This window comes from Rhinoderma darwinii, chromosome 3 (assembly GCF_050947455.1).
Source record: "Rhinoderma darwinii isolate aRhiDar2 chromosome 3, aRhiDar2.hap1, whole genome shotgun sequence".
In the NCBI taxonomy this organism is placed as follows: Eukaryota; Metazoa; Chordata; class Amphibia; order Anura; family Rhinodermatidae; genus Rhinoderma; species Rhinoderma darwinii.
Genome location: NC_134689.1, coordinates 219503069 through 219529246, shown reverse-complemented (window position 1 = coordinate 219529246; position 26178 = coordinate 219503069). Strand labels below are relative to the sequence as shown.

General features: G+C 40.4%; 1 protein-coding gene across 2 annotated transcripts in view; it reads left to right on the top strand.

Annotated features, from left to right (window-relative positions):
- Positions 1-26178, top strand: part of PRPF18 (pre-mRNA processing factor 18) — a 58101-nt gene that overhangs the window by 14038 nt on the left and 17885 nt on the right. For both annotated transcript variants that reach the window (XM_075857393.1, XM_075857394.1), the window contains 3 exons: positions 4640-4744; positions 19319-19432; positions 19531-19677. In XM_075857393.1, coding sequence (XP_075713508.1) covers positions 4640-4744; positions 19319-19432; positions 19531-19677 — 366 coding nt within the window. The remainder of the gene's footprint in view (positions 1-4639; positions 4745-19318; positions 19433-19530; positions 19678-26178) is intronic.

The following is a 26178-nucleotide window of genomic DNA, read 5'->3' as shown; positions in this document are numbered from 1 at the left end:
CACTTACCAGGAGAGAATTGCCCTGAAATCATTGGCCAAAAATAATACCATTGTGATCCGTTCTGCTGACAAGGGCGGTGGGATTGTTATTATGGACAAGGATAAATATTTGGATGAATCTTACAGAATTTTGGACGACAGCAGTTTCTATGTTAAATTAGCTATAAACCCGTTACCCATTCATATACCTAAATACGCCCTTCTTATAGATACAGCTTTCCATGAAGGGATCATCACCAAAAAAGAAAGAGGCTTTCTCAATATGCCCTTCCCAAGCATTCCCTTTTTATACCATCTCCCAAAGGTGCACAAATCCATAACTAACCCCCCAGGTCGTCCGATCATATCAGGGATCGGGTCCCTCACTAGCAACCTCTCTCATTTCATTGATACTCACCTTCAACCTTTAGTAGCCAGCCTTCCATCATACCTTAGGGACTCGACCCAAGTAATCAGAGAACTTCACTCACTTAACATCACCAATTCTATGTACCCCATCAATTTCCTCACAGCCGATGTAACTGCCCTCTATAGCAATATTCCCCACTCCAAAGGCCTAAAGGTCATTAGCTCTGCATTATCTACTAAAACATGTATGCCTGAGAATCAAATTGCATTTTTAAACAAATGTGTTGACTTTATTTTAAATCATAATTCTTTTACTTTTGATAATCAATTCTACAACCAAATCAAAGGATGCGCCATGGGCTCAAGGTTCGCACCGTCCTACGCTAATTTATACATGGGACAATTTGAAGATCAATATATTTACCATGATCACCCATTCAAAAGTAAAATTCTATTTTATAAACGTTATATCGACGACCTCCTCTTCGTTTGGTTGGGCAATGAGACCGAAGCTTCATCTTTCATTGAGCATCTAAATTCGAATAACTTAGGACTGTCTTTTACATACACTTTTTCCACTCTGTCTATCGACTTTTTAGACCTGACTATTTCATTTGACACCAGAATTAACAAATTTTTAACAAAGACACATTTCAAATCTGTTGATGTAAATAGCTACTTAAATTTCAACAGTGCCCACTACCCCCCATGGATTAAAAATGTTCCCTTTGGACAGTTTAGAAGAGTTAGAAAAAATTGCACAACCGACTCTGATTTCACAGAGGAATGTAACCTTTTGGAAAAAAGGTTTAGGGAAAAACATTTTCCTTTAAGTTTGATCAAAGGGGCACGTCAGAAAGCTTCCCTACTATCACAATTTTCGTGCATTAAGCAAGATAGGGCAATCAAAAACAAACAGAACTTTAGTAATAATTTTATCACAACTTTTAATAGTGGAAACAAAAAAATCAGAGAGGTCCTTGATAAACATTGGCACATTTTAAGAAATGATCCTTTTTTAAAAACTGAATTACCGGATAGACCCACCATTACCTATCGACGATCAAAATCTCTAAAAAATATTTTAGCACCCAGTAAACTAAAAAATCCCATGGTACCTGATTCTATTTTGCTTCCTAGAATTTTAGGCTCTTTCAAATGTGGCCGGCAGCGATGTATGTGCTGCACCAATATCACTCACAAGACCTCCATTTACACATCCACAATGACTAAAGAATCCTTTAAGATCAATAGCTTTCTGAACTGTGGAAGCTCTTTCGTTATTTATTTGTTGGAATGCCCGTGTCATCTCCAGTACATTGGCCGTACTACGCAATGTTTACGGACCAGAATCAATAGCCACAGATTCAACATAAATACTGGTTTTTTAAAACACAGTGTCTCTCGACACTTCTCCACTACACATAATAGTCAGTTTAGTAGTTTGCTCATTACACCTATAGAGCAAATTCCGCATAATATCACTAATCGATTTAGCAAACTGAAACAGCGCGAAAACTACTGCATTTTTAAAATGAAAACTCTTCAACCTGATGGCCTTAATGATATCTCTGAGTCCACTTTAGATTAATAATTGGCTTAATTACTAATACAGTATATTTCTTATTCTTTTCATTTATTGCTTTATGTTTCAGTTCATGATATTACATCATTATATATTCATGGCTATACTGTTTTTTGACCCGTATTGTCGTTTTAAATATATTTGTGCAATTTTATGTTATGTACCATTAATGCTTTATCTTCATTGTTGCTTATTTTAAGTTTCCCTTGCATTATCAGTGGTTCTTTCCGTTATAGACAGATCTTTGGGTTCTTTGGAATATATTTAGGACATATGCCCTTTGCCATCATTAGTATTGATAGTACATACTGCTTATTATCACTTATTGTCCTTTACAATTGTACATTTCATTATTCAACCTCTTGTCTCTACATCATTCTTCATCTTTATTATTTCGTTCTTCACCTATTATGATTTATCGGCTGCCGGCTTAAATATCGGCTTTATAGCATATCACTATACCGTACCAGATTCATTTGTTCATAAATTTCATATAAATTATTGATATACAGTAGTGGTACCCCTATTCTCTAAGTAAGGCTCACATTTATGTTTTTGTATTCTAAATTTATACAATTGACATCCCTTTTTTCTACATTCGTTGAGCCGCTATTTCTGTTTTACCGGCATTTACCGGCTGCCGGCTCAAATATCGGCGTTATAGCTTATTATTATACCTTACCAGTTTCAACTGTTCACATTTTTCATATAAATTATTCATATGCAGTATTGATACCCCTATTCTCTCACCAATGCTCACATTTATGTTTTGGCATTCTAAATTTATACATATGTCATCGCTTCTCTCTACATTCGTTGAGCCGCTATTTATTAATGTTTTAACGGCAAGTGCCGACTCCATTCTTTTGAATGTGTAAGGATTAATGTCCATTTGTCTTTCTGACTTTGTTGTTTATTTATTTTACATATTTTATTATGTTCTTATACTGTTTATAATTGTTTTATATCTTATATTGACACCATCACCTATTTATCCGTTTATTTCACGGATTACCCCTTATTTTGTTTTGTTTTGTTTTTGTTCTGCATCCCCTGCGATTCATTCTGTACCATTTGTTTCATTGTTCCTATATTGTTTCCCAGCACATGGACTTTATCTTTCCTTGTTTAACATTTTATTTTTTGATCATTTTTTATGTGCCGGTCATCGTTATCTGTCATTTTTTAACCTCTGAACTCTGACGTCACTTGAACGCCCTGCCCTTGTTCACATTGGCGGGCTTTTTCGAACTTTGAGATTCTATTTAAACTGAGATGTCTGTGTTCTTTTTTCATGACCTGATGAAGATGCCGGTACGGCATTGAAACGCGTAGTCATATTACCATTAAATTTTATTATTTATTACCTTCAATTATCATTGAATATCATTGAATATTTTCATCGAATATTATTATCATCATTCCGAAGTTTTCACTTCGGTCTCATCCGTGTGCAGCAGCGCCCTTGCAGACTCTTTTTCTCCAGCTCACCCAGCATAGTATCTGCGGTCGTTCATCTTGAATCACCGGCCTCGAGTCCTGGCAGCAGCAGCACCTTTCTCTCCATCGCTCGATTTTCATTGCTTCAAGGTAAGCATCACTCTTCTCAAATTATCCATTCCCACTTGGGTAATCTGCACCATGTGGCGCCGTGTTTCGCTTTCTCTCAATACGATATTATAACAGTGATATAATGCTAACCGCCTATTGGATCATTTGCCTGTGATCTACATACAGACAGTGTCTGCTCTGCATGCACTCTAGCCCCTTTGCCATAAAAAATCCCGTTGTGATATCAATGATGTCATAGGTTTTTATGTCAAGCACCCAAATGAAAAAGCAACATCTTTTGCTCTTGGAGACCGCTCTCCGTGAGAGTGCTGTGTTCAGAGCAGTTACTGACAAGGAACTGATTATTTCAGTTCCCAGTCACAGAACTGGGTCAGGTTGTCCGTGTGACATCCCGATCCAGCTGATGACACTGCAAAGAAGCGTGACGTACCATCAAACAGGCTAATGACAGGTAGACTGCTTGGGTTAAAGAAGTCTGAATCTATAAGGCTAGAATTCTGTTGACCAATTCTATAGCCTCTATCGACCTGCATGCTTATTCATCAGATCTCAGCAGTCTGGTAGTAGACCCGTGCCCACAAAGCAGAATCCCAATCCTTGTGTGCGGTATACTTATTATCTTCCTTAGTCATCAGATGCTCCTATCGCCATCTTTTTGCCAGCATAGGCTGTTCGATCTCATTGGCTTAGAGGGTTTAGCTAAATTGCATTTTTCTGTGCTTGAATCTCCTTTTCTTATGATTGGCACATGCATCCACTATCTTCTATTTTGTTATTGCCTCTTATAGATGAACAACCATTGAAGCCTTGTTTTCTATATTTATGTACAGGGATCTGTTTGCAAAATATTTGAATGCTTGTATATTTTGCAGCATGTGATGTAAATAGGTAAATTATTTAATATCCACCATCTGAATACAGTTTAGTCTTCTATAATATCGGCACCATCACTATGGCTTTCTCTCGAGTTTTTGATGCATACTTTTTCATTAGAGCATGTGAAGGTTTTCAGATGTTCTGAGACTTCCCATGTTTACATGGTTTATTATGCTGTTAAGTATGAGCTTATTATTTGCACCCACTAACCTACCCAGTTGTGTGTTTTTTGTATTGTTTTTTTTTTTTTTCAATCAGGTTCAAAATCAAGAAGAAGAAGAAAAGCCTTCAGCATCGAACAACCCTGTTTTAGACTTGGAGCTGGCGGAGGAGAAATTGCCTATGACTCTGTCTAGGCAGGAGGTGAGCTATATAAAGTCTTAGGGTAGGCCCCATGTAAAAAATTCTGCATCTGAAAATTTCCGCAACTGAATGGATATTTTGATAATTTTTAAGACACTGCAGCTAGGTGTTGGTAAAAAGTCTATAGTAAAATAAGCGTGCCTAAATACACAGCATTTTGGTTTGTGGCATCTTTATCAAAATTCAGCATGCTAAATATATAGGGTTTGAAAAATGCTTGCCCAAAATGACAGAAATCAACCATACAAATACTTTACATTGCATGCAGTTTTACATGTGTTAAAATGTAGAACGAAAAACCACTGTGTGCAGATAGCCTGACGTCTTGAGTAATCCAGAGATCTCTAAAGTATATTCATTCATGGCAGATTTTGTTGCAGAAATTTCTGCAGATTTGCGTGGATTTCTGCAAACCCCGTTCAGATGCAGTCGCAGAAATTTAGCAGGAAACCTGGTACATGTGAATTGACCCTCTTGTAGATATTAATTAATCCTTACTACAGAGTTTTTTTTTATTTTTAGCGCTACTGGTTTGCTACTCTGCGTAATAATACATCATTGCGAGTAGGTTGTTCCCGTGAATGGCTGTACCATAATAGGGCAGTCATGTTGCGGGCAAGGGTTCTGCGCCCCTGCGCTATCACTTGCCAGTGGCAGCTATATACTACAACTGGCACCCCATTTTAGCGTGCTGAGCATCGTAGCAAATGCTGATCCCTGCTATTTAATCCTTTAGATGCTGTGGTCAATCATGTGGTGCCAATGGGTTGGCATGGCAGCTAGGGGCTGAACGGTGGCCCCTAGGTATGTCTAAGGCAAAATAAATAAGTTATATGTACCTCTAAAAACTACCATGTGTCTTGTAAAAATTATGCTCCCGTACAGCTCCATCGACGGTAAAAAATTTTTATGGCTCTCCGAATGTGGTGACACAAAAAACAAGTTTTTTATTTTATTTTTAAAAACGGCATATTAAGTGTTCTGAAAATGATTACATGCAGTCGTAAAGATTGCAGGCTGAAAGCGTAACTATTTTTAACTCCATGTTGCCACTGACAAAAAGTGTCTATATTTTTTAACCATCGAGTGACAGCTGTAGTCCACAAGATTGCATGCAACACAATATATTCCTTTGGACTGCAGCTGTAGCGCAATAGTTTAAGGCCTCAAAACTGCTGACCGGTTCCCTTTTCTAAATCCATTATTTACGCAAAAAAAACAGCCTGTGTAGCCCTGGTTTTAGGCTCTAATAATGGATAGACTTTATTTAAGGCAATTTAAATGTTACAACTTGTACAGATATTAAATAAATTTGATCCCTTTACCATGTACAATTGCTAGCCAGAATTCATCTGTCATGGTTTTCCTTCTTTTACGGGTGGGTTACCATGTACTGTATGACCCAGTTGTCATTTACAGGTCCATATAACTGTTCTATGTGCGTGCAGCTTGTCCACAGAATCACCACATTGGATGCTCATCCATAAATAAACGACGGTCCAGATCATGACCATTATTTACATATTTTTTTTTCAATTTTCTGTAAATTGAACTTTCTTGTCAGATTGTGTGGCTACTCTTGATAGGGTCCCAGATTACTGATCTTTGATCTCTTTATCTTTGAACGTACCTGGGCACCCGACATGTTCAGGCCCCTTTCTCCGTTTACGTTGATGTGGTTCTTCTGTGGAGTTAACCCCTTCCCTCTTTAGCCACTTTTGACCTTCCTGACCGAGCCTCATTTTTCAAATCTGACATGTCACTTTATGTGGTAATAACTCCGTAATGCTTTCACCTATCCAAGCGATTCTGAGATTGTTTTCTCGTGACACATTGGACTTTATGTTACTGGCAAAATTTGCTCGATATGTTCAGTATTTAATTGTGAAAAACACCAAAATTTAGCGAAAAATTGCAAAAATTTGCATTTTCTCAATTTAAATGTATCTGCTTGTAAGACAGGCAGTTATACCACCCAAAATTGTTGCTAATTAACATCACCCATATGTCTACTTTAGATTGGCATCGTTTTTTGAACATCCTTTTATTTTTCTATGACCTCACAAGGCTTAGAACTTTAGCAGCAATTTCTCACATTTTCAAGAAAATTTCAAAAGGCCATTTTTACAGGGGCCAGTTCAGTTGTGAAGTGGCTTTGAGGGCCTTATATATTAGAAACCCCCAAAAAGTCACCCCATTTTAAAAACTTCACCCCTCAAAGTATTCAAAACAGCATTTAGAAAATGTCTTAACCCTTTACACATGTCACAGGAATTAACCCCTTAAGGACGCAGCCTAGTTTTGGCCTTAAGGCTCAGAGCCCATTTTTCAAATCTGACATATTTCACTTTATGTGGTAATAACGTCGGAATGCTTAAACCTACCCAAGCGATTCTGAGATTGTTTTCTCGTGACACATTGGGCTTCATGTTCGTGGTAAAATTTGGTCGATATATTCAGTGTTTATTGGTGAAAAATTGCAAAATTTAGAGAAAATTTTGAAAAAATTGCATTTTTCAGAATTTAAATGCATCTGCTTGTAAAACAGACGGTTATACCACCCCAAATAGTTACTAGTTCACATTTCCCATATGTCTACTTTAGATTGGCATCGTTTTTTGAACATTCTTTTATTTTTCTTGGACGTTACAAGGCTTAGAACATAAACAGCAATTTCTCATATTTTTAAGAAAATTTCAAAAGCCTTTTTTTTAAGGTACCTCTTGAGTTCTGAAGTGGCTTTGTGGGGCCTATGTATTAGAAACCCTGATAAAACACCCCATTTTAAAAACTAGACCCCTCAAAGTATTCAAAACAGCAGTTAGAAAGTTTTTTAACCCTTCAGGCATTTCACAGGAATTAAAGCAAAGTGGAGGTGAAATTTGCAAATTTCATTTTTCTTGCTGAATTTCAATTTTATTCATTTTTTTTTCTGTAACAAAGAAGGTTTTACCAGAGAAACACTACTATATATGTATTGTCCAGATTCTGCCGTTTTTAGAAATGTCCCACATGTGGCCCTACTGCGCTCGTGGACTAAAAGACAAGCCCTAGAAGCAAAGAAGCACCTAGTGCATTTTGAGTCCTCTTTTTTATTAGAATATATTTTAGGCAGCATGCCAGGTTTGAAGAGGTGTTGAGGTGTCAAAACAGTAGGAATCCCCCAATAGTGACCCCATTTTGTAAACTACACCCCTCAAGGAATTCATTTAGGGTTGTTGTTACCATTTTGACCGCACATTTTTTTCACAGCACGTATTTGAATTGGGCTCTGAAATGAAAAAAATGTCATTTTTTCCAATAAAATGTCATTTGTGATCAAAATTTCTTATTTTCACAGGGCACAAAATACCCCATTTTGTTGCCCAATTTGTCCTTAGTGTGGCAGTACCCCATTTGTGGTGATAAACTGCCGTTTGGGCCCATGGGAGGGCTCAGAAGGAAAGGAGCGCTATATGTTTGTTGGAGTCCAGATTTTGTTGGATTGGTTTTCGGGTGCCATGTCGCATTTGCAGAGCCTCAGAGGTATCAAAGCAATGGAAACCCACCAAAAGTGACCCCATTTTGGAAACTACACCCCTCAAGGAATTCATTTATGGGTAATGTGACCATTTAGACCCCATAGTTTCTTCACAGAACTTATTTGAATTGGGCTGGGAATTTAAAAAAAATATATTTTTTCCAATAATATGTCATTTTAGCTCAAAAATTCTTATTTTCACAAGAAATAAAATACTCAATTTTGTTGCCCAATTTGTCCTGAGTGCGGCAATACCCCATTTGTGGTGATAATCTGCCGTTTGGGCCCATGGGAGGGCTCAGAAGGAAAGGAGCGCTGTGTGTTCTTTGGAGTACAGATTTTGTTGGATTGGTTTTCGTGTGCCATGTCACATTTGCAGAGCCCCAGAGGTATCAAAGCAATGGAAACCCACCAGAAGTGACCCCATTTTGGAAACGACACCCCTCAAGGAATTCATTTATGGGTAATGTGACCATTTAGACCCCATAGTTTCTTCACAGAACTTATTTGAATTGGTCTGGGAATGAAAACAAAATTATTTTTGTCAAATAATATGTAGTTTTGGCTGAAAATTTCTTATTTTCACAAGAAACAAAATACCCCATTCTGTTGCGCAATTTGTTCTGAGTGCCGCAATACCCCATTTGTTGTGATAAACTGCCGTTTGGGCCCATGGGAGGGCTCAGAAGGAAAGGACCACCATTTGGCCTACTCGGGATTTTCTAGTGCGAAGTCATGTATGCAGAAGCCCCTGAGGTACCAGTACAGTTGAAACCCGCAAGAAGTGACCCCGTTTTAAAAACTACACCCTTAAGGCATTCATCTAGAGGTGTAGTGGCCATTTTGACCGGAGACCTACACCCCATAAACTGTAATGTGGGTTCTCCCGGGTATGGCAATACCCTACATGTGGCTGTTATCAGCTGCCTGGACACACAGCAGGGCCCAGAGGGGAAAGACTAGGGGGGATAAGCTGTGCGGAGTGCATCAGGGTAAGTAAAATTGGGGTAAATTATAAACCAAGGGATGTATGATAAATTTTAAAACACTCATACAGAGCTCTGGTTATTCGGGACACGTGTCACATTGATATATTGTGTCATCCCTTATCGCCCTCTTATAGCAGACTTTGCACCTCTTTTGACTTTTTCCCTTCTTGCCAGTTTGGGGAACTTCCCCTGGAAAGTGTTGCCCTGGTACGATGCGTGTGGGCTCGCTTCCAGAAGTACTGGGTGCCCCCCCTTCTTGGTCCCTAAAGATTAGGTTCTTGATAATCACCTCTTGAAATTCCAGGAAAGTTCCCGTCTGGCCTGCACATCGACGTAGCACGTACGCATTGTACAAAGCCATCTATATGATGTTCCCGGCCAGCTTCTTATACCACACCGCATGGCGCTGTAGGGCTTCAGGGCTTGATCTTACAAGTCCATCACTCCCATGTACCTATTGTAGTCCAGGATGCAGTCTGGTTTGGGGGTGGCCTTTCCTTCATATATCCTAAACCTGTAGGTATACCCTGATGCACTCTCACAGCTTATACATCTTCACGCCATACCTTGCCCTCTTACCCGGCAGGTACTCGCGGAATTGAACCCTCCCTTTAAAATGTACCAGGGACTCATCAATAGAAATACACTTCTCGGGGGTGTATGCTTGGGAAAACCGGGCACTGGAACGGTCTAATAAGGGTCTCCGTTTAGACAAACGGTCAAAACTGGGGTAATCTCGGGGTGGGCACTGCTCATTATCAGTATAATGTAAGAAGCAAAGTATTGCCTAACTTATTTATTTTTTTAGGTTCCAGTTCAGTTCTGAAGTTGCTTTGAGGGGCCCATATATTAGAAACCCCTATCAAACACCCCATTTTAGAAACTAGACCCCTCAAAGTATTCACAACAGCATGTAGAAAGTTTATGAACCCTTTAGGTGTTTCACAAAAATTTAGAGCAAAGTAGAGGTGAAATTTACATTTTTTTTTTGTCAGAAAATCCTCTTTATACCATTTTTTTTATAACACAAAAGGATTTATCAGAGAAACACAACTTAATACGTATTGCCCAGATTCTGCAGTTTAGAGAAATATCCCACATGTGGCCCTAGTGTGGTAATGGACTGAAGCACCGGCCTCCGAAGCAAAGGAGCACCTAGTCGATTTTGAGGCCTCTTTTTTATTAGGCACCATGTCCGGTTTGAAGAGGTCTTGTGGTGCCAAAACATTGGGAACCCCCCAAAAGTGACCCCAATTTGGAAACTAGACCCCTTGAGGAATCCATTGTAGTTTTCTTGGGGTGCATGCGGCTTTTTGATCAGTTTTTATTCTATTTTTAGGTGGCGTGGTGACTAAAAAACAGCCATTCTACTATTGTTTTTTTTTTCGTTTTTTTTTACAGCGTTCACCGTGCGCTATAAATGACATATTCACTTTATTCTGCGGGGCGATACGATTACGGCGATACCAGATGTTTATAGTTTTTTTTTATGTCTTATGGCGTTTGCACAATAAAATACGTTTTGTAAACAATCATTCACTTTTTGTGTTACCATGTTGTAAGAGCCATAACGTTTTTATTTTTCAATCAATAAAGCCGTGCGAGGACTTATTTTTTGCGTAACGAACTGGAGTTTTGATCAGTACCATTTTTAGGTACATGCGACTTTTTGATCTCTTTTTATTCCATTTTTTAGGAGGTGAAGTGACCAAAGAATTGTGATTGTGGTTCGGTTTATTATTATTTTATTTTACGGCGTTCACCGTGCGGGATAAATAATGAAATAATTTTGTAGTTCAGGCCGTTACGGACGCGGCAATACCAATTATGTATAGTTTATTTGTTTGTTTATATATTTTTATTAATAATAAAGGACTGATGAGGGAAAAGGGGGGATTTTTACTTTTATTACTTTTAAATCTTTTATTTTCTAATTTTTACACATCTTTTTTTAACTTTTTTTTCACTTTATTACTTTGTCCCACTAGGGGACATGAGGGCAGGAGGCTCTGATCGCTATTCTAATACACTGCACTACATGCGTAGTGCAGTGTATTAGAACTGTCAGCTACTCACTGACAGCAAGCATAGTGGGTCCTGACGTTGTCAGGACCCACTAGGCTTCCGTCTATGGCATAGCCGGACGCCATTGTTTGGTGTCCGGTTGCCATAGTCACCATCGCCGGCCGCTATCGCGTAGCAGGCCGGCGATGGCAGCTTAACCCCTAAAAAGCCGCGATCTCTATAGAACGCGGCTTTTAAGGGGTTAATCAGCGGGGACACAGCGATCGGTCCCCGCTGTAGGAGCTGTGACAGCTGCTGAACGAGACAGCAGCGTCACAGCTCCTGTATGTGTCGGGAGGACGGCCGAAACGGCCGTTACTCCCGAGACGTACTATTACGGCATGGAGCGCGAACTATACAGCTGCCATGACGTAATAGTACGTCAAGGAGCGGGAAGGGGTTAAAGCAATGTAGAGGTGAATTTTACAAAGTTCATATTTTTTTGCAGAAATAAATTTTTAGTACAATTTTTTTTTTATAACACAGAAGGTTTTACCAGAGAAATGCAACTCAATATTTGTTGCCCAGTTTCTGCAGTTTTAGGAAATATCCCACATGTGGCCGTAGCGTGCTACTGGACTGAAGCACCGGCCTCAGAAGCAAAGGAGCACCTGGTGGATTTTCGGGCCTTATTTTTGTTAGAATAAATTTTAGGCACCATGTCAGGTTTGAAGGGCTCTTGCGGTGCCAAAACAGTCAAAATCCCCCAAAAGTGACCCCATCTGGGAAACTACACACCTCAAGGAAATTATCTAGGGGTACAGTGAGCATTTTGACCGCACAGCTTTTTTACAGAAATTATTAGAAGTAGGCCGTGAAAATTAAAATCAACATTTCTTCAAAGAAAATGTAGGTTTAGCGATTTTTTTTCTCATTTTCACAAAGACTAAAGGAGAAAAAGCACCGTAAAATTTGTAAAGCAATTTCTCCCGAGTAAAACAATACCCCACATGTGGTAATAACCGGTTGTTTGGAGACACGGCGAGGCTGAGAAGGGAAAGAGCGCTATTTGGCTTTTGGAGCTCAAGTTTAGCAGGAATGGTTTGTGGAGGCCATGTCACATTTACAAAGCCCCTGAGGGGACAAAACAGTGGAAACCCCCCACAGGTGACCCCATTTTGGAAACTACGCCCATTGGGGAAATTATCTAGGGGTATAGTGAGCGTTTTGACCCAACAGGTTTTTTGCAGAAATTATTGGAAGTAGGCCCTGAAAATAAAAATCAACATTTTTTCAAAGAAAATGTAGGTTTAGCTTATTTTTACTCATTTCCACAAGGACTGAAGGAGAAAAAGCACCACAAAATTTGTAAAGCAATTTCTCCCGAGTAAAACAATGCCCCACATGTGGTAATAAACGGCTGTTTGGAGACACGGCTTGGCTTAGAAGGGAAAGAGCGCTATTTGGCTTTTGGAGATCACATTGAGCAGGAATGGTTTGCGGCGGCCATGTCACATTTGCAAAGCCCCTGAGGGGAAAAAACAATGAAAACGCCCAAAAAGTGACACCATTTAGGAAACTACACCTCTTGAGGAATTCATCTAGGGGCGTAGTGAGCATTTTGACCCCACAGATGTTTCATAGAATTTATTAGAATTGGGCAGTGAAAATAAAAACAATCCTTTTTCTTCAATAAGACGTAGCTTTAGCGCAAATTTTTTCATTTTCGCAACAAATAAAGGAAAAAAAAAGAACCCAACATTTGTAAAGCAATTTCTACCGAGTACGGCAATACCCCATATGTGGTCATAAACTGCTGTTTGGGCACACAGCAGGGCTCAGAAGGGAAGGACCGCCATTTGGAGTGCAGATGTTTCTGGATGGGTTTCTGGGCGCCTGTGGGCCCAAAACAGTGGAAACCCCCCAGAAGTGACCCCATTTTGGAAACTACACCCCTCAATGCATTTACCTACGGGTGTAGTGAGCATGTTAACCCTGCAGGTGTTTTGTAGAAATTAGTGTGAACTCGATGTTGCAGAGTGAAAATGGGATTTTTTCCACAGATATGTGGACAATATGTGGTGCCCAGCTTGTGCCACCATAACGAGACAGCTCTCTAATTATTATGCTGGGTTTCCTGGTTTTAGAAACACCCTACATGTGGCCCTAATCTCTTGCCTGGACAGTCGACCAGGCTCAGGAGTGAAAGGGTACCATGTAAAATTGAGGCCTAATTTGGCGATTTACAAAGTATTGGTTCACAACTGCAGAGGCTCAGATGTGAAATAATAAAAATAAACCCCTGGGAAGTGACCCCATTATGGAAACTGCACCCCTCATGGCATTTATTAAGGTGTGTAGAGAGCATTTTCACCCCACAGGTCTTTTCCATTAATAAATGCGCTGTGGATGGTGCAAATTAAAAATTTATATTTTTCCCTAGATATGCCATTCAGTGGCAAATATGTCGTTCCCAGCTTATGCCACTGGAGACACACACCCCAAAAATTGCTAAAAGGGTTCTCCCGGGTATGACGATGCCATATATGTGGAAGGAAACTGCTGTTTGGGCACGCTGTAGGGTTCAGATGGGAGGAAATGCCATTTGGCTTTTGGAGCGTGGATTTTGCTTGGTAGTAGTTTTGTTTGGAGTCTTACTGGTGTTTCCGTTTATAATGTAGGGCATATGTAAGCCGGGCGGAGTATATAAGGGGCATAGTCAGGTGGTATAATAACGGGGTAAAAAAAACCAATAAAATGATCCATAGATGTGTATTACACTGTGAAGCAATCCTTTCCGCACAGGCCGGTGTCGCACTGATAAATGGTGTCATTTCTTATCCCCCTTTTTGTCCACACTCCGCGCCTTTGTAGTTTGGGGAATTTTGCTGGGAAAGTGTTGTCCTGGTATAATACGGGCACCGTCGCTTCCAGCGGATATGTTTGGGCCCTCCCTTTCCTGGTTCCCTAATTTTAGGTCCTTGAAAAATCGCCTCTTCAAACAGAAGAAATGTTCCCCTCGGGCACAACTGCATATTTTTTTATTTCCTGACTTATTGGAGCCATAACTAATTTTATTTTTCATAGACGTAGCGGTATGAGGGTTGGTTTGTTGCGGGACGAGCTGTAGTTATTATTGGTACCATTTTGGGGTACATGCGACTTTTTGATCACCTTTTATCCTATTTTTTGGGATGCCAGGTAAACAAAAAAACGCAATTCTGGCACAGCTTTTGTCTTTTTTTTTATACAGCGTTCACCATGCGTTATAAATTACATGTTAACTTTATTCTGTGGGTCAGTACGATCCCGGCGATACCTAATTTATAGCACTTTTTTATGTTTTACAACTTTTTTCACAATAAAATTACTTTTGTAAAAAGAATGTATTTTTTCTGTCGCCAAGTTGTGAGAACCATAACTTTTTAATTTTTTTGTCGACGGAGGTGTATCAGGGCTTGTTTTTTGCGGGACGAGCTATAGTTTTTATAGGTACCATTTTTGGATACGTGCAACTTTTTGATCACTTTTTATTCTAATATTTGTAGGGCAAAGTGACCAAAAAACAGAAACTCTGGTAATGTTTTTTACGGTTTTTTTTACGCTGTTCACCGCGTGCAATAAATAATATAATATTTTGATACCTCCGGTCGTTACGGTCGTGGCGATACCAAATACATATGGTTTATTATTATTTTTCAATAATAAAGGACTTGATAAGAGTAAAAGGGGGATTGTGTTTTATTTGATTACTTGAAACTTTTATTGTTTTCAAACTTTTATTTTTTGCACTTTTTTTTACACTTTTTTATACTTTTTTTACACTTTTTCTCAAGTCCCACTAGGGGACTTGAAGTTCCAACGGTCAGATTTATTTTTTTTCTAATACATTGCACTACCTATGTAGTGCAATGTATTAGATCTGTCAGTCATTCACTGACAGCAAGCCGATTAGGCTTCGCCTCCCGGCGGGGCCTAAATCGGCTTCCGTAATGGCAGAGCAGGAGACCATTGTGTCTCCTGTTGCCATAACAGCAGTCGCCAGTCCCGATTGCCTGTCAGGGCTGGCGATCTGCTAGTAACCGCTTCGATGCAGCAATCGCTTTCGATTGCTGCATCGAAGGGGTTAATGGCAGGGATCGGAGCTAGCTCCGGTTCCTGCCGTTACAGGTGGATGTCAGCTGTACAGTACAGCTGACTTCCAACCCGGAAATGACGCCGGATCAGCTCCTGACCCGGCGCCATCTTGCCGGCAGCTACGGAAGCCGATCAGGCTCCGCCGCCGGGCGGATCTTGACCGGCTTCGGTGCTAGGCAGACCGGGAGGCTAGTATTAGGCCTCCGGTTGCCATTGCATCCACCGGAACCCCGGCAATTTCATTACTGGGGTTCCGATGAGCTGCAAACACCTTAAGTGCAGCGATCGCGTTTGAGCGCTGCACTTAAGGGGTTAATGGCGGGGATCGAAGCTAATTTCGGTCCCCGCCGTTACAGCCGGATGTCAGCTGTAAGATACAGCTGAGATCCGGTGATGATGGCACCGGCTCAGCTTCTGAGCCGGTCCCAAACATTTGGCGTACATGTACGGCAAGATGCGGGAAGTCAGTACTTTCCATGACGTACATGTACGGCAAATGTCGGGAAGGGGTTAATAACCGCCCTCCGACAATAACAATGTGGCTAGTTTGTCAGATGCTTGAATTCCACATGGCTCTGGAAAATCTCTGCTTTTAATAAGCTCCATATTTCCCTTGACTAGAGTATCCATCACTGTTCTATAAAATCTATATATAACCTGTGAATTTCAAGTGCTTTATCTCACTTGTAAAAATTCACAATTGTCCAAAACGAAATAGATGGCAAAATGAGGGTTTTTCCTGCTTCCAAAGTCAAATTCTGAAACTTTTAATGCTTACGCTGTTACCAAACACCATTGAGAGTTTTACAGCACAATCTGGGTAGTATAGAATTACACATTTCTGAGTTTACAATTCGCCAGTGCGAGTTTAATTTGGAATTGGCATCTTATAATCACTTTGCTGCCAATCCTGTAGACATTTTTATTTCTTATACTAATAATGGATCTAGTTTAACGTAAGCATTTCAGTTCCACACTTCATCATTACTGAATGTTAATAAACCCCAATCCACGATCATCCCGAATTGTAATCCGATAGGTTAACGTTGGATCAGAAATCCTGTAAAATTGTTGATGCCTCTGTCAGTAAGACCCTTATAATGGAGTCTGAGGGCTCAAAAATGTTGTCTTTTGGCAATAACGTACACACAGCGCAGAGTAAAATGATTTGTTCTCTCCAATTAAATTCCCTACTTCTAACGCCATTATATATTTCTAATAAAACCAGGTGAAGTCACTCAATATTTTTCAGAGCAATTGAAACAATGGTGACCCGAGAGAAATGCCATTGTTTTTAGTTTATTTAGCATTCCATACACACTAGGTAATTGCTGGCAGCATGATGTTTCAACCAGCAATTATCAACCCCATCCCCTCCCCCCACATGAACGTTGGGATTGGTAGACGCGTGTATCTAAAATATGGGGGAAGGGGGGTATCGCTGATTTCTTTTATATTATCCACTGTTGCTTTTTACAGAAACACTGATTTTATTATAGAAATGTTGCAAATAATGTCTGCAATTTATTATACATTTACAGCAGTATGAAGAGTTGGGTGTTTTTAGATCTTATAATAATGGTTTGGACTTTTTTAAGTATAAGCAGATTTATGACATGGCCTATTGTTAGGTTAATAAGCTCATTTCTTTATCTACTTCGAGTCTTTGTTATACAAGGTTAAAATTGCCCTTCAGGAAAGGTGAATGAAGTAGACACTGGTGCTTCGTTGTCACCTTTAGGCCGGTACCCACGGGTCGGATGCGCTGCGTAAAAACCACGCAGCCTATCTTGTGGTGCGGTTTTTGGGGCGGGATTTCTGCTGCGGAAAGCAGCTCTGAAAAAAAATAAAAGTTTTATACTTACCCACTCCCTCTCTAATGTGCATAGTCCGGCCTCCTAAGATGACGTTGTAGGCCATGTGACCGCTGCTGCCTGTGATTAGCTGAAGCGGTGACATGGTATTAAATGTCATCCCAGGAGCCCAGACTGGAGAAGAAGCCGGGAATTCTGGGTAAGTATAACAATAATTTTTTTTCTTTCTTACTTGCTATTTTTGCGGCGGTATTGCAACACTTTACTATCAGTTGTGGATTTTGCATCCTAATTAAATTCAAACCCACAACAGAAAAGCAATGAGAACGCAGCGTAAATTGACATGCTGCGGATTTAATTTCCGCACCTCAGGTCAATTTCTTAACGTTTACGCTGCGTTTTTTTCTGCAGCGTGGGCATGAGATTTTCTAAATCTCAAGGACTTTGCTGCCACTGTAAATGCTGCCGATTTTACGCACAGAATTCTGGTGCGGAAAATCTTCAGCATTTACTCTACGTAGGAACCCAGCCTAAGGTTGGGTTCACACAGGATGGAAATGCTGCAGATTTTCAGGGATGAAAATCCGCATCAAATTACAGTCCCAGCCATATGGATGAGGTTTTGTGTGTTTGTGTGTTTGTGTGTGTTTACTACTGTATGTAAACCTACTACACTGTGTGTTAGCTCCAAAAATGGCGACACACAGTGTAGGAGGTTACACCGTTCAAACCCCTCGTTTATCCCGGCACTAGCCAGGATAAAGGAGGGGGGGGATGCTGAGAGCTCACTAGAGCGAGGGCTTTTTACCCAATTTTGCAATGCTGCAATTTTGGGAATAGCTCCATCTAGTGACCAGATATGGGAAATATTCTAAATTAGAATTAATTTATAATATTTCCTGACTCGTGAAAAAAATAAAAAAAATTTGAACAATGTTTAATCACCCACACACTAAATGTTTAATTAAAAAAAAAAAAACATGTTTTTCTGGCAACACATTACCTTTAAGTTTTTAGCAGGTTTTTTTTTCATACTAAATAAAAAAGAAAATGCATTTATGTTGACCGCACAGGTCAAAAAAGTAAAGAACATGGCCTAAAAATAGTTGTATGAACTCGAGTGCCCTTATCTGATATACTATTATGAAACGACACATTATGTTTGTAAAGCTATAGTCACAGTTTGTTTGGGTTGTACGTCTGTCATATACGTTTGTATGTCAAAAGAAAGTTTATAAGCATATCCTAGAATGTTGCCAGGATTTTTTGGGGGGCAAATATATGCGGAGTGTCCTTCAAGGGGTTTTATCACCTATCCACTGGATAGGTGATAAATATGTGATCGGTGGGGGTCCCCACCGATCACGAGAACAGGTACCCTTGCTGTCCCTGTGAGCCCGATATGAATGGAGCTGAACTGCGTGTGCTCGACCTCTGCTCCATTAATTTCTGTGGGGCTGCTGAAGATAGTTCTCGGCAGCTCCATTCATATGGGGATCACAGGGACGGCAAGGTTAGCCCGTTCTTGTGATCGGTGGGGATCCCAGCGGTCTGACACCCACCGATCAGATATTTTATCACCTATCCGCATTGATTATGATAACCCCTTTATGGACACTAAACCAAAAACTGACCTTCTGTACAAGAATGATGCATGTAAAATGTGAGTGCAGCCAGAAGAAAATTAAAACTCTACTCCTGGTTTCCCAGGGTTGTCAGCAATTTACAGGCAATGTTTACAGAGTCTCTATCTCTATAGGAAGAGAAGAGGAGCAATTGTAATGCATTGTAGAGTAGTGAACGTTGCCTTACAGTAGCGATGGCAAACTGATCTCAATTTGCTCAAAGATGCTTGGCGCAGCACATCTCAGCCAGAATATGGAATTCTTTACTCCTTAGGTAGGAATGGTAGTAGGGGTTCCCTGGGAGTAGAAATATTTTTCAGGGGTTCCCCCATAGTTATAAGCTTGGAAAACAATGGCATAAAGGTATGTTCAGAGGCGGCGGAGTTCTCCATTTTTCTTGCTCGAGTTTTCGTGGGATATCTGTGGCAAAATCTGCATGTATTACTTAAACTAGGGCAATCCTACAACTGTCTATTATTTTATAGGTCATACGAAGACTTCGAGAGAGAGGGGAACCCATCAGACTATTTGGGGAAACAGATTATGACTCATTTCAGCGCTTACGAAAGATAGAAATTCTAGCTCCGGAAGTCAATAAGGTACTTGGTGAAAAATACTAATCTACCTGCTTTCATATTCCACCTTTTGTTTTTGATGTCCATTAGGAAAAATTTGACCAATTATATTTTATTTGCAGGGATTAGGAAATGACCTGAAAGCTGCTTTGGATAAGATTGACCAGCAGTATCTTCATGAGCTGGTGTCTGGTCAAGAACAAACAGAAGATGATGCACAAAATGACCTAAAAGTTCATGAGGAAAACACCACAATAGAGGAGCTTGAGGTGTGTATCTTGACTTTGGTAATTTCCCTTAACCCCTTCCCAACATCTGCCGTATATATACGGTGCACATCGGGTGGCGGAGTATGGAGCAAGCTCACGGGCTGAGCCCGCTCCATAGAGCGAGTGTGTCGGCTGTATGTTACAGCCGACACTTCCGGGTAACGAGCGAGATCCCGCTTGTTTAACCCGTTAAATGCTGCAGTCAATAGTGACCGTGCCATTTAAATGACTAAAAACGGGGGGGGGGGGGTAAAGTTCCAACGGCCCCCCCGCGGTGAGATGGGGGGGGTGCCGTTGGTTGGCATGGCAGACTGATGAAGGCCCCCAGGTTCGCCATCTTTGTACTCCTATGAAGCCATGCCTCAGAATCACGATATACTGCAATACATTAGTATTAAAGTCTGGTTAAAGTCCCCTAGGGAGACCAGTAAAAAAATTGTAAAATAAAGGAGTTTTTTTAAATAAAAAAAATTAAAAGTTAAAAAAAAAAACCTTTTCCCATTCTCCCTCCAGCACAATGTAAAAAAAAATGAAAAGCTAACATAACTGATATCAACCCGTCTGTAAAAGTCTGAACTATTACAATATATCATTATTCAGTCCACACGGTGAACGTCATAAAAAATGTAAAAGTAATGAGTCATATACCCCAAAATGGTAACAATAGAAACTACAGCTCGCCCCGCAAAAAATAAGCTCTCATACCACTGAATCGGCTGGAAAGATAAAAAAGTTGTAGCTCTCAGAATATAGCGACAAAACTCAACTTTTATTTTTAACCATCAGTTTTTTTTCCTTGTAAAAGTAGTAAAACATAAAGAAAACTATATAAATTTGGTATCGCTATAATCGTATTGACCTGCAGAATAAAGTTAACATGCCGTTTTTACCGCATGGTGAAGCCGTAAAAACAAAACCATTCAAAAGATTGAGGAACCGCTGTTTTGTTTTGTTTTTTCCTATTCCACTCCACATATATTTTTTTTTTCTCGTTTCCCACTACATTACAGTGAAGGAAATAAGTATTTGATCCCTTGCTGATTTTGTAAGTTTGCCCACTGTCAAAGACATGAACAGTCTAGAATTTTTAGGCTAGGTTAATTTTACCAATGAGAGATAGATTATATAAAAAAAATAAAAATAAATCACATTTTCAAAATTCTATATTTATTTGCATTGTGCACAGAGAAATAAGTATTTGATCCCTTTGGCAAACAAGACTTAATACTTGGTGGCAAAACCCTTGTTGGCAAGCACAGCAGTCAGACGTTTTTTGTAGTTGACGATGAGGTTTGCACACATGTTAGATGGAATTTTGGCCCACTCCTCTTTGCAGATCTGTAAATCATTAAGATTTCGAGGCTGTCGCTTGGCATCTCGGATCTTCAGCTCCCTCCATAAGTTTTCTATGGGATTAAGGTCTGGAGACTGGCTAGGCCACTCCATGACCTTAATGTGCTTCTTTTTGAGCCACTCCTTTGTTGCCTTGGCTGTATGTTTCGGGTAATTGTCGTGCTGGAAGACCCAGCCACGAGCCATTTTTAATGTCCTGGTGGAGGGAAGGAGGTTGTCACTCAGGATTTGACGGTACATGGCTCCATCCATTCTCCCATTGATGCGGTGAAGTAGTCCTGTGCCCTTAGCAGAGAAACACCCCCAAAACATAACGTTTCCACCTCCATGCTTGACAGTGGGGACGGTGTTCTTTGGGTCATAGGCAGCATTTCTCTTCCTCCAAACACGGCGAGTTGAGTTAATGCCAAAGAGCTCAATTTTAGTCTCATCTGACCTCAGCACCTTCTCCCAATCACTCTCAGAATCATCCAGATGTTCATTTGCAAACTTCAGACGGGCCTGTACATGTGTCTTCTTGAGCAGGGGGACCTTGTGGGCACTGCAGGATTTTAACCCCTTAAGGACGCAGCCTAGTTTGGGCCTTAAGGCTCAGAGCCCATTTTTCAAATCTGACATATTTCACTTTATGTGGTAATAACGTCGGAATGCTTAAACCTATCCAAGCGATTCCGAGATTGTTTTCTCGTGACACTTTGGGCTTCATGTTCGTGGTAAAATTTGGTCGATATATTCAGTCTTTATTTGAGAAAAATTGCAAAATTTAGAGAAAATTTAGAAAAAATAGCATTTTTCAGAATTTAAATGCATCTGCTTGAAAAACAGACGGTTATACCACCCACAATAGTCACTAGTTCACATTTCCCATATGTCTACTTTAGATTGGCATCGTTTTTAGAACATTATTTTATTTTTCTTGGACTTTACAAGGCTTAGAACCTAAACAGCAATTTCTCATATTCTTAAGAAAATTTCAAAAGCCTTTTTTTTAAGGTACCTGTTCAGTTCTGAAGTGGCTTTGAGGGGCCTATGTATTAGAAACCCCCATAAAGCACCCCATTTTAAAAACTAGACCCCTCAAAGTATTCAAAACAGCATTTAGAAAGTTTTTTAACCCTTCAGGCATTTCACAGGAATTAAAGCAAAGTGGAGGTGAAATTTGCAAATTTCGTTTTTATTTCTGAATTTCAATTTTATTCTATTTTTTTTCTGTAACAAAGAAGGTTTTACCAGAGAAACACTACTAAATATGTATTGTCCAGATTCTTCAGTTTTTAGAAATGTCCCACATGTGGCTCTAGTGCGCTCGTGGAATAAAACACAAGCCCCAGAAGCAAAGAAGCACCTAGTGCATTTTGGTGGTGCTTTTTTATTAGCATATATTTTAGGCAGCATGCCAGGTTTGGAGAGGTGTTGAGGTGCCAAAACAGTAGGAATCCCCCAAAACTGACCCCATTTTGGAAACTACACCCCTCAAGGAATTAATTTATGGTTATTGTTACCATTTTGACCCCGTAGTTTTTTCACAGCGCGTATTTGAATTGGGCTGTGAAATTAAAAGAATGACAATTTTTCCAATAAGATGTCATTTTTGATCAGAATTTCTTATTTTCACAGGGAACAAAATGCCCCATTTTGTTGCCCAATTTGTCCTGAGTGCGGCAATACCCTATTTGTGGCCATAAACTGCCGTTTGGGCCCATGGGAGGTATTAGAAGGAAAGGAGCGCTATGTGTTCTTTGGAGCACAGATTTTGCTGGATTGGTTTTCGGGTGCCATGTCGCATTTGCAGAGCCCCAAAGGTATCAAAGCAATGGAAACCCACCAGAAGTGACCCCATTTTGGAAACTACACCCCTCAAGGAATTCATTTATGGGTGTTGTGACCATTTAGACTCCACAGTTTTTTCACAGAATTTATTTGAATTGGGCTGTGAATTCAAAAAAATGAATTTTTTTCCAATAAGAGGTAGTTTTGGCTCAAAATTTCTTATTTTCACAAGGAATAAAATACCCCAATTTGTTGCCCAATTTGTCCTGAGTGCGGCAATACCCCATTTGTGGTGATAAACTGCCGTTTGGGCCCATGGGAGGCCTCAGAAGGAAAGGAGCGCTATGTGTTCTTTGGAGCCCAGATTTTGCTGGATTGGTTTTCGGGTGCCATGTCGCATTTGCAGAGCCCCAAAGGTATCAAAGCAATGGAAGTCACCCCATTTTGGAAACTACACCCCTCAAAGAATTTATTTATGGGTGTTGTGACCATTTAGACCCCACAGTTTTTTCACAGAATTTATTTGAATTGGGCTGTGAATTAAAAAAAAATTTATTTTTTCCAATAAGAGGTAGTTTTGGCTCAAAATTTCTTATTTTCACAAGGAATAAAATACCGCATTTTGTTGCCCAATTTGTCCTGAGTGCGGCAATACCCCATTTGTGGTGATAAACTGCCGTTTGGGCCCATGGGAGGGCTCAGAAGGAAAGGACCACCATGTGGCCTACTGGGAATTTTCTGGTGCTAAGTCGTGTGTGCAGAAGCCCCTGAGGTATCAGTACAGTTGAAACCCCCGAGAAGTGACCCCGTTTTAAAAACGACACCCCTTAAGGAATTCATCTAGAGGTGTAGTGTAAAAGATAATGTGCAGCAGTTGGTGCAGAGTGAGATTTGCAATTTTCTATATATATGCCATGTCAGTGTCCGATATATTGTGCCCAGCATGTGCCACCGGAGACCTACACCCCATAAACTGTAATGTTGGCTCTCCCGGGTACGGCAATACCCTACATGTGGCTGTTATCAGCTGCCTGAGCACACAGCAGGGCTCAGAGGGGAAAGATGAGGAGGGGTAAGCTGTGCGAAGTGGATCAGAGCGAGTAAAACTGGGGTAAATTAAAAATAAAGGGATGGATGATAAATTTGAAAACACTCTTTCATACAGAGCTCTGGTTTTTCGGGACACGCGTCACATTGATATATTGTGTCCTTCCTTATCCCCCTCTTATAGCAGACTCTGCACCTCTTTTGACTTTTTCCCTTCTTGCCAGTTTGGGGAACTTCTCCTAAAAAGTGTTGCCCTGGTACGATGCCTGTGGCCCCGCTTCCAGAAGTACTGTAAGGCTTCAGGACTTGATCTGACAAGTCCACCCCTCCCATGTACCTATTGTAGTCCAGGATGCAGTCTAGTTTGGGGGTCCCTGTACTGGTACCTCGTACAGGTACATGGGTACTGGTGTGGCATCTCCCTGGTCTTGTACTTGACACACAATATGTTGCTGCTAGATTTTGCCCTGCTCTCACCCCTTCTGAGTGTTTGCCCAAGCAGAGTCGTAGGGAGGCCTCTCAGGTTTCTTCTAGCAGTGCCGCATGCCGCAGGACTTCTGGAAGCGAGGCAGTTGAAGAGTGGGACGCTGGTATAAAAATTATCCAGGTAGAGGTGGTAACCCTGGTCCAGCAGTGGGTGCACCAAATCCCACACAATTTTTGTATTAACTCCCAGTAAGGGGGGGCATTCTGGGGGCTGAGAACTGGTGTCCTTCCCTTCATATATCCTAAATTTGTAGGTATACCCGGATGCACTCTCGCACAGCTTATACATCTTCACGCCATACCTTGCCCTCTTACCTGGCAGGTACTGGCGGAATTGAAGCCTCCCTTTCAAATGTACCAGGGATTCATCTATAGAAATACACTTCTCGGGGGTGAATGCTGGGAAAACCGGGCACTGAAACGGTCTAATAGGGGTCTCCGTTTATACAAACGGTCAAAACTGGGGTCATCTCGGGGTGGGCACGGCTCATTATCAGTATAATGTAAGAAGCGAAGTATTGCCTCATTTTTATTTTATTTTTTAGTTTCCAGCTCAGTTCTGAAGTTGCTTTGAGGGGCCCATATATTAGACACCCTTATCAAACACCCCATTTCAGAAACTAGACCCCTCAAAGTATTCACAACAGCATTTAAAAAGTTTATTAACCCTTTAGGCGTTTCACAGGAATTTAGAGCAAAGTAGAGGTGACATTTAATTAATTTAATTTAATTTATTAGGCACCATATCCGGTTTGAGGAGGTCTTGTGGTGCTAAAACAGTGGAAACCCCCCAAAAGTGACCCCTTTTTGGAAACTAGACCCCTTGAGGAATCCATTGTAGTTTTCTTGGGGTGCATGCGGCTTTTTGATCAGTTTTTATTCTATTTTTAGGTGGCGTGGTGACTAAAAAAACAGCAATTTTACTATTGTTTTTTATTCAATTTTTTTTACAGCGTTCACCGTGCGCTATAAATGACATATTCACTTTATTCTGCGGGGCGATACGATTACGGCGATACCAGATGTTTATAGTTTTATTTTATGTCTTATGGCGTTTGCACAATAAAATACATTTTGTAAAGTATAATTTACTTTTTGTGTTCCCTTATTCTAAGAGCCATAACTGTTTTATTTTTCCATCAGGAAAGCCGTGCGAGGACTTATTTTTTGCGTAACGAACTGTAGTTTCGATCAGTACCATTTTTAGGTACATGCGACTTTTTGATCTCTTTTTATTCCATTTTTTGGGAGGTGAAGTGACCAAACAATTGTGATTGTGGTACGGTTTATTATTATTTTCTCTTACGGCGTTCACCGCGCGGGATAAATAACGACATCGTTTTGTAGTTCAGGTCGTTACGGACGCGGCGATACCAATTATGTATAGTTTATTTGTTTATTTATATATTTTTATTAATAATAAAGAACTGATAAGGGAAAAAGGGGGACTTTTACTTTTATTACTTTTAAATCTTTTATTTTCTTATTTTTACACAACTTTTTTTTACTTTTTTACACTTTTTTTACTTTGTCCCACTAGGGGACATGAGGGCAGGAGGCTCTGATCGCTATTCTAATACACTGCACTACATGCGTAGTGCAGTGTATTAGAGCTGTCAGCTGTTCGCTGACAGCAAGCATAGTGGGTCCTGATTTTGTCGGGACCCACTAGGCTTCCGTCGATGGCGTAGCCAGAGTCCATTGTTAGGATTCTGGTTGCCATAGTAGCCATCACGGCCCGCTATCGTGTAGCAGGCCGGCGATGGCAGCTTAACCCCTAAGAAGCCGCGATCGCTATTGAACGCGGCTTCTAAGGGGTTAATCGGCGGGGACCACCACGATCGG